The 19,092-nt window shown below is 43.8% G+C and overlaps 1 protein-coding gene and 1 long non-coding RNA gene across 2 annotated transcripts; both read left to right on the forward strand.

Annotated features, from left to right (window-relative positions):
• The first annotated feature begins 2,216 nt into the window (after nt 1–2,216).
• On the forward strand, nt 2,217–8,945 carry LOC121549610. Its single transcript, XR_005996843.1, has 2 exons — nt 2,217–2,258; nt 8,290–8,945. It is a non-coding gene; the product is annotated as an uncharacterized LOC121549610 (long non-coding RNA).
• A 3,782-nt stretch (nt 8,946–12,727) lies between these two features.
• On the forward strand, nt 12,728–19,030 carry LOC121549893 (organic solute transporter subunit alpha). Its single transcript, XM_041861852.2, has 8 exons — nt 12,728–13,037; nt 16,223–16,374; nt 16,589–16,662; nt 17,070–17,228; nt 17,568–17,679; nt 17,845–17,991; nt 18,236–18,341; nt 18,483–19,030. Exons 1-8 carry the CDS (start codon nt 12,968–12,970, stop codon nt 18,626–18,628), a joined length of 966 nt encoding a protein of 321 aa, XP_041717786.1. The 5' UTR covers nt 12,728–12,967; the 3' UTR covers nt 18,629–19,030.
• The last annotated feature ends 62 nt before the right edge of the window (nt 19,031–19,092 follow it).

A 19,092-nucleotide genomic window follows, 5' to 3' on the forward strand; every position in this document is an offset into this window, starting at 1 on the left:
TGTTGTCATCTGTCCTCATCCTTGGCTCATCTGCAAGGTAGCAAGTTAGAGAGCAACATGTCAGTAGTTTGTTTTAAAGTTACTGTATACTGACACGACCAGGGCAACTCAAATGTAAAATTCAAGTGTCCGCATAGCAGAGCAACACAACTCAAAACATTACAGATAAGAAGCTACATAGCCCCTAGGCTATATGAATATAAAGATACATGAGTTATAAGACCTCTATGATTCATTTAATTTAATCAGTTCTACCAGCTAATGTGAGATTTTTACATTAAATAACATTTGAGGACTCATATATTCCTGTGCCGTGAGAGGATGGAGTTAGCCATTTGAGAGAGTGGTGAATGTGCTGCTAAAAAGGCAAACCTGGAGGGCAAATCCAGGGGATTTAGGCAAACATGACCAACAAACTACTGTTCATTAATCCACTCGTTCGCAAAGAGGCATGCACCATTAGAACTCAGGCAGATAAAGAATATAAGCGTTCTGAGCTTTGATCAACGCTGGGAGCAATATTTACAGTGCATTCAGAAAGTATTCAGACCCCTTGACTTTTTCCACATTTTGTTACATTACAGTGTTATTCTAAAATGGATTGAATTGTTTTTTTTACTCATCAATAATCTACGCACAATACCCCATAATGACAAAGCAAAAACAGGTTTTTAGAATTTTTTGCAAATGTAAAAAAAAAAAAAACGTAAATATCACATTTACATAAGTATTCAGACCCTCTACTCAGTACTTTGTTGAAGCACCTTTAGCAGCAATTACAACCTTGAGTCTTCTTGGGTATGACGCTAAGATGCTTGGCACACCTGTATTTGAGGAGTTTCTCCCATTCTTCTCTGCAGATCCTATCAAGCTCTGTCAGGTTGGATGGGGAAGGTTCACCTTCCAACCTTCACCTGCACAGCTATTTTCAGGTCTCTCCAGAGATGTTCGATCGGGTTCAAGTCCGGGCTCTGGCATTCAGAGACTTGTCCCGAAGCCACTTCTGCGTTGTCTTGGCTGTGTGCTTAGGGTCGTTGTCCTGTTGGAAGGTGAACCTTCACCCCTGTCTGAGGTCCTGAGCGCTCTGCAGGTTTTCATCAAGGATCTCCCTGTACATTGCTCCGTTCATCTTTCCCTCGATCCTGACTAGTCTCCCAGTCCCTGCCGCTGAAAAACATTCCCACAGCATGATGCTGCCACTACCATGCTTCACCGTAGGGATGATGCCATGTTTCCTCCAGACGTGACGCTTGGCATTCAGGCCAAAGAGTTCAATCTTGGTTTCATCAGACCAGAGAATCTTGTTTCTCATGGTCTGAGAGTCCTTTAGGAGCCTTTTGGCAAACTCCAAGCGGGCTGTCATGTGCCTTTTACTGAGTAGTGGCTTCTGTCTGGCCACTCTACCATAAAGACGTGATTGGTGGAGTGCTGCCGAGATGGTTGTCCTTCTGGGAGGTTGTCCCATCTCCACAGAGGAACTCTGGAGATCTTTCAGAGTGACTATCAGGTTCTTTGTCACCTCCCTGACCAAGGCCCTTCTCCCCTGATTGCTCAGTTGGGCCTGGAGGCCAGCTCTAGGAAGAGTCTTGATGGTTCCAAACTTCTTCCATTTAAGAATGATGGAGGCCACTGTGTTCTTGAGGACCTTCAATGCTGCAGAAATGTTTTGGTACCCTTCCCCAGATCTGTGCCGCGACACAATCCTGTCTCGGAGCTCTACGGACAATTCCTTCGACCTCATGGTTTGGTCTTTGCTCTGACATGCACTGTCAACTGTGGGACCTTATATAGACAGAGTGGCGCAGTGGTCTAAGGCACTGCATCGCAGTGTAAGCTGTGCCACTAGAGATCCTGGTTCGAATCCAGGCTCTGTCGTAGCCGGCCGCGACCGGGAGACCCATGGGGCGGCGCATAATTGGCCCTGCGTCGTCCAGGGTAGGGGAGGGAATGGCCGGCAGGGATGTAGCTCTGTTGGTAGAGCATGATGTTTGTAACGCCAGGGTTGTGGGTTCAATTCCCACGGGGGGCCAGTATGAAAAATAAAATAATGTATGCGCTCACTAACTGTAAGTCGCTCTGGATAAGAGCGTCTGCCTAATGACCGTAATGTAAATGTGTGTGCCTTTCCAAATCCACAGGTATTTACCACAGGTGGACTCCAATCCAGTTGTAGAAACAGCTCAAGGATGATCAATGGAAACAGGATGCACTTGAGCTCAATCTCGAGACTCATAGGTGTGAATACTTATGCAAATAAGGTATTTTTATTTAATTTTCTAAAAACCTGTTTTGTCATTATGGGGTATTGTGTGTAGATTGATGAGGGAAAAAGTAATTTAATCCATTTTATAATAGGTCTGTAACGTAACAAAATGTGGAAAAAGTCAAGGGGTCTGAATACTTTCCGAATGCACTGTATATAGAGTACCAGTCAAAAGTTTGGACACACCTACTCATTCAAGGGTTTGTCTTTATTTTTACTATTTTCTACATTGTAGAATAATAATAAAGACATCAAAACTATGAAAGAACACATATGTAATCATGTAGTAACCAAAAAAGTGTTAAACAAATTAAAATATATTTTATATTTCAGATTCTTCAAATAGCCACCCTTTGCCTAGATGACAGCTTTGCACACTATTGGCATTCTCTCAACCAGTTTCATGAGGTAGTCACCTGGAATGCATTTCAAATAACAGGTGTGCCTTCTTAAAAGTTAATTTGTGGAATATATTTCCTTGTTAATGCGTTTGAGCCAATCAGTTGTGTTGTGACAAGGTAGGGGTGGTATACAGAAGATAGCCCTATTTGGTAAAAGACCAAGTCCATATTATGGAAAGAACAGCTCAAATACGCAAAGAGAAATGACAGTCCATCATTACTTTAAAACATGAAGGTCAGTCAATATGGAACATTTTCTTCAAGTGCAGTCGCAAAAACCATCAAGCGCTATGATGAAACTGGCTCTCATGAGGGCCGCCACAGGAATGGAAGACCCAGAGTTACCTCTGCTGCAGAGGATAAGTTCATTAGAGTTACCAGCCTCAGAAATTGCAGCCCAAATAAATGCTTCACAGAGTTCAAGTAACAGACACATCTCAACATCAACTGTTCAAAGGAGACTGTGTGAATCAGGCCTTCATGGTCAAATTGCTGCAAAGAAACCACTGCTAAAGGACACCAATAAGAAGAAGAGATTTGCTTGGGCCAAGAAACATGAGCAATGGACATTAGACCAGTGGGAATTGGTCCTTTGGGGTGGAGTCCCAATTTGAGATTTTTGGTTCCAACCGCTGTGTCTTTGTGAGACGCGGTGTGGGTGAACAGATGATCTCTGCATGTGTATTTCCAACCGTAAAGCATGGAGGAGGAAGTGTTATGGTGTGGGGGTGCTTCCAGGTGAAGCTGGTTGAGAGACTGCCAAGAGTGTGCAAAGCTGTCATCAAGGCAAAGGGTGGGTATTTGAAGTATCTCAAATATAAAATATATTGTAATTTGTTTAACACTTCTTTGGTTACTACATGATTCCATATGTGTTATTTCATAGTTTTGATGTCTTCACTATTATTCTACTGTCACGACTTCCTCCGAAGCGGCCTCCTCTCCTTGTTCGGGCAGGCTTCGGCGTTCATCATCACCGGCCTTCTAGCCACTGCCGCTCCATATCTCATCATTCCATTTGTTTTGTCTTGTCTATTACACACACCTGGTTCATATCCCCTCATTAGTACGTGTATAAGTGTTCCCTCTGCCACCTTGTCCTTGTGAGTGATTGTTTATTGTGAGGAGATAGTAGCTCGGTTGAGCTCAGTGTATTTTGTATTGCCGGGGTATTTTCCCTGTGTGCCTGTTTGTTCCAGTGCGCCTGTTTTGCGCACTGGACTGGTTAATGCTGTATTACGAAATAAACTCTGTACACTGTGATTTACCCTCCTGCGCCTGACTCCTTCAAATCACGTGTCACAGAATCACCCACCCGCTATGGAGTCAGCGGGAGAGGTGCGCATGCCTGGAGTCTTGGCACGGGTCCAGGAGCATTCAACAATGCTAGCCAGCTTGGGAGAAGCGATGGATCGGGTTCTCCAGGTCATCCAACACCTGGAGAGGAGAGGACCCGATCTGTCAAGACCAGCTGGGCAACCGGATCCAGCAACCCAAACCGCAGCACCCAGAGGGATCCATATATCCCGACCACGGGATTTCGATGGCACAGCTGCTCTCTGCCAGGGATTCCTCCTCCAACTGGAGCTCTACTTTTACAGCATCAGCCCGGGCCCATCGGAGCGGGAGAAGGTGTCCGCCCTTGTCTCCTTCCTCTTGGGGAAAGCCCTGGAGTGGGCCAACGCGGTCTGGAATGAAGGAGGAGCCGCGTTGGACAACTACGGGAGTTCGCTCGCCTCTTTCAGGCTGTCTTCGATCACCCGCCCTAGGGTCGAGAGGCGGGCGATTGGCTGGTCCTCCTGAGGCAGGGGACGAGGACCGCGCAGGACTTCGCCCTGGAGTTCCGGACTCTAACAGCTGGGTCCGGGTGGAACGAGCGGGCCCTTATCGACCATTTCCGGTGCCATCTGCGGGAGGACGTCCGAAGGGAGCTAGCCTGCCGGGACACCATGTTGTCTTTCTCTCAACTGGTGGACATGGCCATCCGTTTGGACAACCTGCTGGCGGCCAGAGGACGTCCTGGAGGGGGTCTGCCTGTGCCTCCCAGGAGTCATGTGTATCCCCTGTCACAGGCTGAAACGGAGGTTATGGGAACATACGTCACCGAGTCCCTGCGCCAGGGGTTTATACGTCCCTCCACTTCGCCGCCTCCTCAAGTTTCTTTTTTGTGAAGAAGAAAGACGGTGGTCTGCACCCTTGCGTTGATTATCGATCACTGAACAAGGAGACGATACGAATCAGTTATCCTCTCTCCCTCATTCATTCAGTGATTGAGTCAATGCATGGGGCGCGCTTCTTCACCAAATTAGATCTCCGGAGTGCGTACAACCTGGTGCGTGTCCGAGAGGGGGATGAGTGGAAGACAGCATTCAGCACAACCACGGGGCATTATGAATACCTAGTGATGCCCTACGGTTTGATGAATGCAACATCCGTCTTCCAGTCCTTTGTGAATGAGGTGTTTCGGGACATGCTTGGTCGCGGTGTAGTAGTCTGCATTGATGACATTCTGGTGTATTCCACTACGCGCGCCGAGCATGTGTCCCTGGTTCGCAAAGTGCTGGCCCGACTGTTGCAAAATGACCTTTATGCTAAGGCAGAAAAGTGTCTGTTTTGCAGCAGTCCGTCTCCTTTCTTGGATACCGCATTACCACCATAGGTGTGGAGATGGAGGGAGATCACATTTCAGCTGTGCGTAATTGGCCAACTCCAACCACGGTTAACGAGGTGCAGCACTTTATTGGCTTTGCCAACTACTATCGGAGGTTTATCCGGGGCTTTGGCAAGGTCGCAGCTCCCATTATATCTCTGTTGAAGGGTGGGCAGTCCCGGCTCCGCTGGTCTGCTGAGGCTGACAGGGCTTTCAGTAACCTGAGGGGTCTGTTCACCTCAGCCCCGGTACTGGCCCACCCCGATCCATCACTACCGTTCATAGTGGAGGTGGATGCGTCCAAGGTAGGGATAGGCGCTGTCCTATCTCAACGCTCGGGCACACCACCCAAGGTCCGCCCCTGTGCCTTCTTCTCCAAGAAGCTCAGCCCGGCGGAGCAGAACTACGACGTTGGTGATCGGGAGCTTTTGGCTGTTGTCCGAGCCCTGACCGTGTGGAGGCATTGGCTCGAAGGGGCGAAACACCCTTTCCTCGTCTGGACGGACCACCGTAACCTGGAGTACATCCGGGCAGCGAGGAGGCTGAATCCTCGCCAAGCCAGGTGTGCCCTATTCTTCACCCAGTTTGATTTCACACTCTCATACATCCCGGGTACGAAGAACGTGAAGGCAGACGCATTGTCACGGCTGTATGACACAGAGGAGAGGCCCAGAGACAACAACCCCATACTCCCGGCCTCCTGCATTGTGGCGCCGGTAGTATGGGTGATGGACGCGGATATAGAGCAGGCGTTACGCACAGAGCCATCTCCACCTCAGTGTCCAGCTGGGCTGCAGTACGTGCCTGCTCTTATCCCTGACCGTCTGATCTACTGGGCACACACGTCACCCTCCTCTGGTCACCCAGGTATCGGTCGTACAGTGCGCTGCCTGACCAGAAAGTACTGGTGTTCTACCTTGGCTAAGGACATGAGGGTGTATGTCTCCTCCTGCTCGGTGTGCGCCCAGAGTAAGGCACCTAGGCACCCCCCAGCGGGTAAGTTACAGCCTTTACCAGTTCCACAATGACCATGGTCTCACCTGAGTGTTGATTTCCTTACCGATCTTCCCCTCTCTCAAGGTAACACCACCATCCTGGTCGTTGTGGACCGCTTTTCCAAGGCCTGCCGCCTCCTTCCTCTGCCTGGTCTCCCCACGGCCCTGCAAACTGCGGAGGCCCTGTTTACACATGTCTTCCGGCACTACGGGGTACCAGAGGATATAGTGTCTGACCGGGGTCCCCAGTTCACATCCAAGGTCTGGAAGGCGTTCAGCCTGACCTCTGGTTTCCACCCCGAGTCTAATGGGCAGGTGGAACGGGTAAATCAGGATGTGGGTAGGTTCCTGCGGTCCTACTGCCAGGACCGGCCGGGGGAGTGGTTGGTGTTCTTGCCATGGGCCGAATATGCCCAGAACTCTCTCCTCCACTAACCTAATACCATTCCAATGTGCTTTAGGTTACCAACCGGTTCTGGCACCGTGGCACCAGAGCCAGACCGAGGCTCCTGCAGTGGATGACTGGTTTTGGCGCGTGGAGGAGACGTGGGACGATGCTGACGTCCACCTCCAACGCGGCGTGCGTCGTCAGAAGGCCAACGCTGACCGCCACCGCAGTGAGGCCCCGGTCTAAGTACCGGGTGATCGGGTCTAGCTCTCGACCCGGAATCTGCCCCTCCACCTGCCCTGCCGGAAGCATTACTGGAACCATGTCGTCCAAAAAGTTATACTTTTGAATCATCTGTCGATAGAACGTTCTTCCAAGAGTCTTGATGATCATCCAGGTGCTTTTTGGCAAACTTGAGTCAACATTTTGGACAAGATGGGTCCCATTATGCCTGGCGAAAACCAAACACTGCATTCCACAGTAAGAACATCATACCAAAGGTCAAGCATGGTGGTGGTGGTGTGATGGTTTGGGGATGCTTTGCTGCCTCAGGACCTGGACGACTTGCCTTAATAGAAGGAACCATGAATTCTGCTCTGTATCAGAGAATTCTACAGGAGAATGTCAGTCCATCCGTCTGTGAGCTGAAGCTGAAGCGCAGCTGGGTCATGCAGCAAGACAATGATCCAAAACACACAATCAAGTCTACATGAAAATTGCTAAAAAGCAACAAATTGGAAGTTTTGGAATGTCCTAGTCAAAGTCCAGACCTAATCCCAATTGAGATGTTGTGGCAGGGCTTGAAACGAGCAGTTCATGCTTGAAAACCCACACGTCACTGAGTTAAAGCAGTTCTGCATGGAAGAGTGGGCCAAAATTCCTCCACAGCAACGTGAGAGACTGATCAACAACTACAGGAAGCATTTGGTTGGAGTCATTGCAGCTAAAGGTGGCACAACCAGTTATTGAGTGTAAGGGGGCAATTACTTTTTCACACAGGGGAATTGGGTGTTGCATAACTTTGTTTATGAAATAAATGAAATAAATATGTAATTGTTGTGTTATTTGTTCACTTATGTTCCCTTTATCTAATATTAGGTTTTGGTTGAAGATCTGATAACATTCAGTATCACAAATATGCAAAAGTAGAGAAAATTAGAAAGGGGGCAAATACTTTTTCATAGCACTGTATATATTATTATTTTAATTATAACAAATGTCCAAGGTCTGGACCTCGGTGTCCTCATATGTAGTTACGGCCATGAGCGCAAGTTTATGGAAACTCGTATCAGACTGAAAATAATGTAATATAAAGCCCAGATCTAACAACGCCACTGAGAAGCAAAAACAAAAGTTATCTGAGACTTTGAAGGAACCAAGGTCAGAAAGACAACAAGATTATGGTAATATTTCTGATAAAGCTATCTGGTGTGAAACAGTAGGAGATAGAGGGGGTTAGTACTATCAGCTACATAGGTGAGAGAATAATAATAGATGGAAAAAGAGTGCAATAGAAATGTAGGAATGACTTTTCTCTTCTCTCTCTCTTTCTCTTTCTCTCTCTCTCTCTCTCTCTCTCTCTCTCATGTTAGCAGTGCTGAATGCTGTCTTTGAGATGAGCGGAAGACAGAGAGTCAAAGGCTATGTTCCAGAATGGAGGCTGCGCTACAGTCATGTTCAATTATGAGTTCATATACTGTAACACTCTAAACTACCATAAACTAGTCAGGAATAGTATAAAAGGCATTTTCTCACATGAAATGGTAGATATATTATTATACTATCATTTGGATATGAAACAAACAGTAATGCCTCCCCCCTCCTCCCTTTCCCTCCTCCTCTCTCTCTTTCACCCCTTCCTCCTCCCTCTCTTTCACCCCCCTTTCATCATAATGTGATTAAAACCCAAAAGTAATGTGAAATGCACTCATAATTTATGACATAAGTTTCATCTGGGCTTGCTAGCCAGCTAAGCTAACTGCAGACTGGGCGGAGCAATGCATTATAGGAGGTGAACTGCACCTTGGGAATTGTAGTATGCTATAGTTGAGTGCTATGCAGAAGCTTCAAAAATGACAAAAATGTGGAATTGTGCAGTATGACTAACAAAAACAATAAAACATCCAAATGTGCATCAATTCTTACAGTAGTACATAAATTATATACAAACACATAATAACTGGTTATAGAGTGGTTTAATTGTTCTTTAAGCACTGTAAAGGGCTTTATAAAAATACATTTGATTGAATGATCTACACATGTTTGCTTCTGTACCAATTAAACTAAAGAAGTTGTCACCAATAAAGGGGGGTGATTTGGAATCCTCAGACTCTCTACTAATAGGATCTAGTGTCATACCATGAAGATTTGTGTCATTAGGGTACTGTCAAAAATTGACATTCTCAATACAGGTCCTCATTATAATAAATAAAAATAATGATACAAGATAATCAGCTGTGTACTTGGCGGGCAATCATACCCATCTCAAAAGCCAGGACATGGAGCTGTTTTTATCAGCCCCACCTACACCACTCTACACCTGACACACTCTCCTGGATATTGTCACACTTAATGTGCCTACTGTACAATTGTTGGACGGTGCAGATGAAATGGTAGAAAAACTGAGATGAAAAGCTCTACACTCTACTCCCCAACTGGCACTAGAGATCAACCGTCTACTCTGCTGTACTGCTAAACAATGTATTGTCATTTTGGAGTCACTTTTATTGTAAATAATAATATAATATGTTTCGGAACACTTCTACATTAATGTGGATGCTACCATGATGACGGATAATCATGAATGAATCGTGAATTATGATGAGTGAGAAAGTTTCAGAGGCATAAATATCATATCCCCCCCCCCAAAAAAAAAAAATGGTGAGAGGTTAGCATGTTTTGGGGGGCATGATCTTTGTGCATCTGAAGAGTTTCATTCCAAAACGCTATATATCCATTTTCAGAAACCTTTTATTGTTTATAGAAATTATGAAAGAGATTGGTGTGTTTTTTCACTATCTAGTCATGGCATGGGGTTGTTCAATGATAGACATGTATTTATTTAAAATCTATCACTTGATGGTTTCATTTCAGAGAGACAAATAATCATGTTTCTTTTTGCAAAATGCTACATATCCACCTCACTCTCAGACAAATAAATAGTACTGCTAGGTTTTACACAGTTAAATGTAACAAATAATTACATTTCTTATAAAGAACTGTACAAATGATACACTTGTGACATCAACATAAAAATGAAATAAAAATTAAATACAGTAATATGAGATCTGTATGTAAAGCATTTACATTTGACATTTTATTCACTTATCCAGAGCGACTTACAGTTAGTGCATTCATCTTAAGATAACTACAGTAGGTGAGACAACCACATATCACACTCAAATATACAGGATACAAACATTCCATTCCAGCTAAACAATGGATATATAGCATTTTGCAAAAAAAACACGTTTTCATACACATTTAAAATCTATGAATAAACAAGCTGAGTACAGTAATGTTTTACATACATATGAAGGTACCCATAAGTAATAATTGTTCACAAATGTGAAAAATTGGTGGATATAGTGTTTTGGAAATAAAGTATTCATCTGTAACTTTCTCACTCATCATTATTCACGATTCATTCATGATTATCCATAATTATCCATTATCCACATTAATGTGTTCAGAAACGTGTTCTATTCTTATTTACAATAAAAGTGACTCCAAAATGACATTGGTTAGCTATTAAACAGTCTAATTGCTTGGAGATAGAAGCTGTCTCAGAGCCTGTTGGTCCGAGACCTAATGCTCCGGTACCACTTTCCTGACGGTGGCCCAGAGAACAGTCCATTGCTTGGGTGGATGAAGTCTTTGTCAATTTTCTGTCTCTTTCTCAAACACCACCTGGTATAAATGTCCTTGATGGCAGGGAGCTCGGCCCCAGTGATGTACTGGGCCGTCTGCACCACCCTTTAGTCTTGTTCTGACAGATATGTTATTGGTACAACAGATAAGATAATGTTTTGTATTGTGGAGCACATACTTATTGTCTTGTTCTAACAGATATGTCATTGGTACAGAATGAACACTAATGCTAAAAAGCTATCTGTCCTCGTACTCCTTGATTTAAGTGCAGCCTTCGACATTGTAGATAATGTTATCCTCCTGGATAGACACCAGAATTGGGTTGGCCTGTCAGGCTCAGTACTGAACTGGTTAAGGACATCTGACAAATAGAGAATATTTTGTTGCCCTAGGTGAACATGTGTCTGAAAAAGTACCGATCTCATGTGGTGTGCCTCAAGGTTCCATTTTGGGTCCTATACTGTTCAGTCTATGCGTTACCCCTTGGTAGTATTATTAGGAAACATGGTGTTAATTTTGATAGTTATACTGATCATACACAGCTGTATATCTCTGCATCACCTGACGATGTTAGCCCAATTAACACCCTGGTTGAATGTATCACTGACATAAATATATGGATGGCACAAAACTTCCTATAGCTAAACAGAGACAAAACCAAGGTTCTGGTTGTTGGTGTTAAGGCCCATAGAGAAGAACTGATGGCACATTTACATTCCCAGGCTAAAAACAGGTGTGACTCTGACGTACATTTTGAGTCTCACATCTGAAATGTGACTAAATCAGCTTTTTATCACTTAAGAAATATTGCCAAAGTGCATTGGTTTCTCTGCCAGGCCAACACTGAGAGACTAATGCATGCTTTTATCACTAGCAGACTTGATTATTGCAATGCTCTCCTTTCTGGTCTTCCCCCCCAAAAACATTGGCCAATTACCATTAATTCAGAATGCAGCAGCACGTGTGATTAAGAAGACCAGAAGGAGAGCACACATAACACCTATTTTATACTCCCTGCATTGATTGCCTGTTAGTTTTAGAATTGCTTTATTGTTTTTTTTGTGTGTTTTTTTTTGCACTATGTGGCATTGCACCCAAATACATGTCTGGTATGCTTTTAAGATATGTGCCCAGTCGATCCAACAGATCCTCTGCCACTGGCCATTTAGTTGTTTCAAAGGTCAGAACCAAAATGTTTGGTGAGGGTGCCTTCAGCCACTATGGTCCTGGCCTTTGGAACAGGCTGCTAGAGGATCAAAGGGCCTCAAAAACTGTAGACATTTTTAAGAATGTAGGATCTTAACTTGATTACTCTTTTGTTGCTGATAATTTCCCTGCAAATATGTAGTGTATTTGAGTTTTAAAAAGGCTTGTAAAGTTTGTCATTTTCACTTTCAAATGTCAGACGAAAAATGTATCAACCCCTACAAAAATGTCCATTAAATATGATCCACATAATAATTCACATTTCCTGTTCTGCATGATTATTTTCCTGCTGTAGCATACTGGCTCAAATTAAGATTTTACATATGTAGGACAAGCCTTTCTAGCCATGTTTTTACTTAGGGTGTTTTTAACCATGCTCTCTATGTTATCCCATTCTATTTACCTTATTTATTTATTTTGTATGCATTAGTCTCTCATGTCCAGCCTACTTTTATTGTAATATTGTTTGACTATTTTAATTTGTGTCATTTTAGAGAACGTATGGTGTTTTTATCTTTCTCAATTGTATTATTTTATTTGTTAAGCGCTTTGAAATGCATCCCCTGTAAGAAATGTGCAAAATAAATACAGTTTGATTGATTGGTTTGATTGAACCACTAGAACTCAACAATAAGCCTCCTAAAATAGCATGAAAAGAGCAGGGTAGGATCAGAGAAACAGACCGCTTGATACAGCCAAAATAAAGGCTGCTACTGTACAATTTGTGATATTGTGTTTTTGCGTGATTTGGACCCGTTAATAGCGCGTATTGGTGCAGATTTGACGGAGCTCAAAATGTTTGAGCGATTCTACGCGCTGGGTGTGATTGCACAATTGGCCCTGTGGAGGGGTTCCTCGGCCTACGATTAGAGACAAAACCGTGAGTTCCCAGAAAGCGACCGTGCTGGGCAGAAGGCGGGTCCAATTATTTCAACATGTTTGTAGAAACCGTTGATTTCTCTCTGAGTTCGCCCGCATTTGCAGTCCAGAGGGGAACCGCAGCCGATGTCCCTTGCAGCACTCCACACATTATTTATTTTGAGATTTCCTTTCAACACTGACATTGCTGCCAACTAAATGCGTGTGGGTGGTAGAGGGACAGAGCAGGGATAGACAGATAGATAGATCTTTGTTTTCGTCAACGACGCCCACTCTCTACTTGCTCCGTAGAACTTCTAACGAAGCCGACTGAGGATGGACGGGAACAGAACCAGCGACCCGAGCTGCAGGGACAGACCTCCCGTGGCCATCGACATAATTTTCCGTGAGTTGAACCACTCGTCTGGGCCTATGTTTTCTATAGGCAACTTTTTTATACTAGCCTATCCATAACTTTTCAGCTGCTCTGGGCCAAGTGCCGTTATTTTCTTCAATCTGCCGGCGGTTAGGCGTACTCTTTTTCTGACAGCTTGATTGCACCTGTCGTCATAACATAAACATGTAATTGCCACCCATGTGCCTGGGCTATTAAACACTCATTGAGGTTCGGTAACATTTTAAGCGACATTGTTACAGACTGAGCTGCATATTAATTCAGTCACATTTGAGACTGTTGGAGTCTGGAGAGATTAGCCTAACCTTTTAAAAATCGAATAATCCCTTTAATCCAATAATATAATTTAGAAACTGACACTCAGTGACTTGCTTATGATTTTTCAACTACTGTAAACTCTCCTGTGCCTGTTGCTTTCAAACTTCTGTTATGATGTAGAATTAACATACCAACATGTTTTTTAGGGTGAGGGTCAACAGTTCTACATCATACCCCTGCACTGCATCACCTGAGCTCTGAATCCAGTCTTGAAGTGTGTGTGTGTGTGTGTGTGTGTGTGTGTGTTGGAAAGGAGGGTGCATTTGCCTCCTTAACTGTTAAATTGTGGTAAACTAAGTTGAGGTAAGATGACCCTAGATTTTAAGAAGCAATGATTTCACAACACTACATTAAAACACATCTGTTACTGGCATCTGGAATATTACAGGGGGGACAGTTAACTTCCTACATTTTGCCAGGGGGCAAAGAGAAATGTGCAGTTCTATAGCTAATCTCATGCTATTCTACACATTTTGCCATGAGGCTGAGAGAACACTTTGATTGTTTAAAGCTAAAATATAAGTGTGTTGACTGTGATAAAGGCACTGGATTATGAGCTGTCTTGTTTGCTAAATCAACAAATGAAATAGGCAGTGACATGGCGCATATAGCCATAGAACCTCAGTGACATATGCCTCAATGTGGTCATATTCGTGGCTTATTGGGGGTGTAGCGTTCAGGTAGTTATTTTTGGACACCCATCCCAAGAGAGTGAATGTCATTCCATTTAATCTGAGTGTCATTCCAGTGCACTTCTTGCTATGAATTCTATCTGAGAGTGTTTGCATGTTTAGGTATGTCTATTTTAGATTATGGGGATATTATCTATATGCATGCAGCAGCACTTAAACCATTGTGCCCTTAGGTTTATTACTGGTGATGGTTATAGAACTCACCATTGTGTTTTGTATCTCTTTGTATGTAAGGAGAGAGCAGCATTTTCTTGTTTATCTACAAAGCACTCATGCAGAAACGTACTATGTATCTATCATCATTAATTCAATTTAGGTAAAAAGACAAATAATGTCCCGTTTGGAACACTGTCTAGTAGATTGCATCTTTTTTATTTTTTGTATCTGATTGGGATGGGGGAGTGAGATGAGTGCCTACGCCGCTACCCTCATCCCATCCCTCCCCTCTCTCTTGTCTAATCATGTCCTTATGGGTCTGTCTATGCCTGTTTCACAAGCCAAGTTGCCCACTTCCATAACACATGGCTTTGTCTGATGACACATTTGTTGAAGTGTATTAGTGTATGTGTTAGTGCAGTCTTAGTTAATTGTGTGTGCGTGTGTGTGTGTGTGTGTTTGCATGAGTGAGTTAGTTACTCAGTCTTTGGCAGAAGGTGCTCTTTTCCAACTTTTTTTCCTTTACTACTTGTCTTGTTTTCCAGAAAACAACAATTTCTCTTTCGCTCTAACTGATTTAATCTGTTCATTACATGTTTTCCAGAAAACAACCATTTCTCTTTCCCTGAAATTGACTCATCGATTCATCATATGTTTTTCGGAACTGGAAGGTCAGAAATTAGTTCCATAGAAAGTGGTAAAGTCAATCACCAAGCCCCTAGATTGGGTAGGTGTATTGTCTCTAGAACTGGACAGGTCCTTTAGTTTCGTGGACTCGCTCTTATTGCTTTCATCAGTCTGTTTTATTTTATCACACCAGTGCAGGTGAAGAGAGCGGACACCAGGAAAGAAGGCTACTTTAGACTGTTGAAAGTTTATAGCACTATAGATTTTAACTGTCTCTCTTCCTCTCTCTGTCTTTCTCTCGATTCCTTTCTCTTTCTCTCTCTGTCTTTCTCAATTCAATTCAATTCAACTCAAAGGGCTTTATTGGCATGGGAAACATGTTTACGTTGCCAAAGCAAGTGAAATAGATAATAAACAAAGGTGAAATAAACAATACAAAATGAACAGTAAACATTACACTCAAAAAAGTTCCAAAGGAATAGAGACATTTTAAAATGCCATATTATGTCTATATACAGTGTTGTAACAATGTGCAAATAGTTAAAGTACAAAAGGGAAAATAAATAAACATAAATATGGGTTGTATTTACAATGGTGTTTGTCCTTGTGGCAACAGGTCACAAATCTTGCTGCTGTGATGGCACACTGTGGTATTTCACCCAAAAGATATGGGAGTTTATCAAAATTAATTGATTTGTTTTCTAATCCTTTGTGGGCCTTTGTAATCTGAGGGAAATATCTGTCTCTAATATGGTCATACATTTGGCAGGAGGTTAGGAAGTGCAGCTCAGTTTCCACCTCATTTTGTGGGCAGTGTGCACATAGCCTGTCTTCTCTTGAGAGCCAGGTCTGCCTACAGCGGCCTTTCTCAATAGCAAGGCTATGCTCACTGAGTCTGTACATAGTCAAAACTTTCCTTAAGTTTGGGTCAGTCACAGTGGTCAGGTATTCTGCCACTATGTACTCTCTGTTTAGGGCCAAATAATATTCTAGTTTGCTCTGTTTTTTTGTTAATTGTTTCCAATGCGTCAAGTAATTATCTTTTTGTTTTCTCATTATTTGTTTGGTTCTAATTGTGTTGCTGTCCTGGGGCTCTGTTTGTGTTTGTGAACAGAGCCCCAGGACCAGCTTGCTTAGGGCACTCTTCTCCAGGTTAATCTCTCTGTAGTTGATGGCTTTGTTATGGAAGGTTTGGGAATCGCTTGTTTTTAGGTGGTTGTAGAATTTAATGTCTCTTTTCTGGATTTTGATCATCTCTCTCCCTCTCTCGGTGTGTGTCTGTCTTTCTCTCTCTCTTTCTCTCTCTTTCTGCCTCTCTCTCTCTCGCTCCCCTCCCCCCCCTCTCTCTGTCTTTCTCTCTCTCTCCTCTCTCTCTGTCCTTAGAGTTGGACATCTTTGGTATCATCCTGTACTCTGTGCTGACCTTCATGGCAGCGGTGTCCATGCTGGTCTACATAGAGGAGTGTTGGTACATCTACCAGAAGGTTCCCTCCCACAAGAAGAGCGCCATCATCTGGGTCAACGGGGCAGCGCCGGTAAGAACATACTGATTATCAGGAGCCTTTAAAGGTCGATCTGGTACTTACTACTTTCATATCCTCTCCCTGTGACAACTCATTGTGCTACAGTACAAACACATCCTGTCAGTTTACTAGGAAATGCTAGGGCAGTAGCACGGTTAGGAAAGATGCGTTGTTAAAGTATCCAGATTAAAGCTGTATGTCTCTGCTCTATGTCTGTGTGTGTCAGGTGATCGGCACCATGTCCTGTCTGGGGATGTGGATTCCCCGAGCCACCATGTTCACTGACATGACCTCCGCCTGGTATGTCACTCATCCTTCACTCCTTTTCTCTTCTCTCTCTCTCCTTGTCTTTCGCTTTCTTTACATATCAGTTTCTCTTTCATAATGTCCGTCTCCCATCCTATCCTCTTTCCTTTCCTTTCCTCTCCTCCACCTTCCATCTCTCCCTGTGTCTGTGTGTGGGTCTGGGCTTCTCTGGATCTCAGCCCCCTGCTGTGACAGGCAGGAAACTCTGTAGAGTGCAGGAAGACACATACTGTGTCAGCAAAACATACAGAGTGATACTAAAAACACTATTACAATAGTGAGTGTCTGAATTCGTGCTTGTGTAGTTCTTTCCAAACCCATCTCCCTCTGTCCATCTTTTATTCCCTCCTTCCCTCCTCGTATATTCTTAGTGTGTGTAACGTGTGTGTTTGTCTCCGCAGCTACTTTGCGATCGTAGTGTTTAAGTTTCTGGTGCTGATGATTGAGGAAGTGGGGGGTGACGAGGCATTTCTACGGCGTGCAGGGGAAAACAAACTGAGGATCAGTACTGGTCCCTGCTGCTGCTGCTGCCCCTGTCTACCCCATGTTAACATCACACGGTAACACATGCACACACGCTTACACAAACACGTACACACACACACTGTTCAGGATCAAATGTAATTCATAGCAAGACCTGTTTCTTGGTTGTGTCAGAGTCCAGCTACTATGTTAGTAATAAAACACTAGCTGGATTTGTTTAGGCTCTGGCAGGTTGAATGTACCCACTCCCCCTGGCTCTGTATGGGCCCCTCCATGTCTCACAGCACATCTGACATTATCACTCCAAATACGTCCCCTATAGGCATGGCCTATAACAACATTTTAGAAATATGTACAAATAATTATAATTTTCAGTATTAAATATTTGTTGAATCTTTTCCTCTGGTTTTCCCCAGACGGAGTCTGTTCCTGCTGAAATTGGGATCGTTCCAGTTCGCTGTGCTAAAGATCGTCTTCACCATACTGTCAATCATCCTCTGGACCAATGACAACTTCGACATCGCAGACGTGAGTGTGGGGCGTCAACACACACATACATACAATCACACACACATATGAACAGTCACACACATACACACTCATAAGCACACACCAAATTGTGCTTCAAAGGAAGAGAACACGTTCTCAATACACACAGACACACTCCCAACACTGTGTGTGTGTGTGTTCCAGATGGCGATAACGGGAGCAGCTATCTGGATTAACCCAGGTGTGGGGGTTCTGACCATCATAGCACTGTGGCCTGTAGCCATCATGTTCATGCACCTCAGGATCACGCTGCGCAGCCTCAAGATCATCCCCAAATATGCCATGTACCAGGTAAGATTACACACATGCCATGTAAGTGAGCCAATCTGAGGAAAGATGTACAGTAAGGCCCTCTTCAACCAATCAGAGGTCAGTTAATTAATTCCCTGAAATGACAGCAGTTGCAGCAAATGATAACTTGTGTTTACCTGTTTACTCCTGCAGAGTGCTGTCCTTTTTGTGTTTACCTATGATATGTTGATGTGTTTTACCTATGATATGTTGATGTGTTTTACCCGTGATGCTGTGCATGTAGTTGGTACTGGTGCTGAGTCAGCTCCAGTCGGCCATCATCAACATCCTGGCTTTGAACGGAACCATCGCCTGCACCCCGCCATACTCCTCACAGGCCAGGGGATACTGTGAGTCTCTCTCCTTATCTCCATCCATCCCTTCATCACTATATCCCTTATTACAAACACACACAAACGCTACTGCTCTCAGGCAAGCACATAACTTAAGTAACCTATCCTCCCTTCCTCTCTCTCTCTCTCCATCTGTAGTGATGAGTCAACAGTTGTTGATCCTGGAGATGTTCATCATCACCTTGGTAACCCGCCTGTTGTACCGCCGCCAGTATGACCCACTCCCTGATGACGAGCATGACGATGAACTCACCAAGAGGGTTCTACCGGCTCTAACAGCGTGAGGGCGAGAGAGACTGTATCTGTGCGTGTGAATGTGCATGTATTAGAGACAGTGTGTATGTGTGGTTTTGTTAGAAAGGGAGAAAGTGTGTGTATGCGCGAGTGTGTGTTCAAGAGAAAGAGTATGTGTGTATGTTATGTTACACTGAGGTCTGCAGTAAGAATTTAATCAGTCATGTCATTTTCTGGGTGAGCAACGCTGTGAAGATTGATCACAACTCATAATCCCTCAGCCAGTGTGTTTGGATGTGATAGTGTTGCTATTATGTGACTGTAATCTAAGAATCATTTCAGAAATGTATTTTTCCTCACAAGTTGTATATTTTGCCATAGCCATGGTGAACCTTATAGTGTATCATCATGATCAATTTATAATATATCAATTTTAAAAATTTGTTCTAGGATTTGTGTTTTGTCATTTGTTTTTTTCATAGGCATGCAAACACACACACTTACACACACAGGT

Source organism: Coregonus clupeaformis, chromosome 34, assembly GCF_020615455.1.
Source record: "Coregonus clupeaformis isolate EN_2021a chromosome 34, ASM2061545v1, whole genome shotgun sequence".
In the NCBI taxonomy this organism is placed as follows: domain Eukaryota; kingdom Metazoa; phylum Chordata; class Actinopteri; order Salmoniformes; family Salmonidae; genus Coregonus; species Coregonus clupeaformis.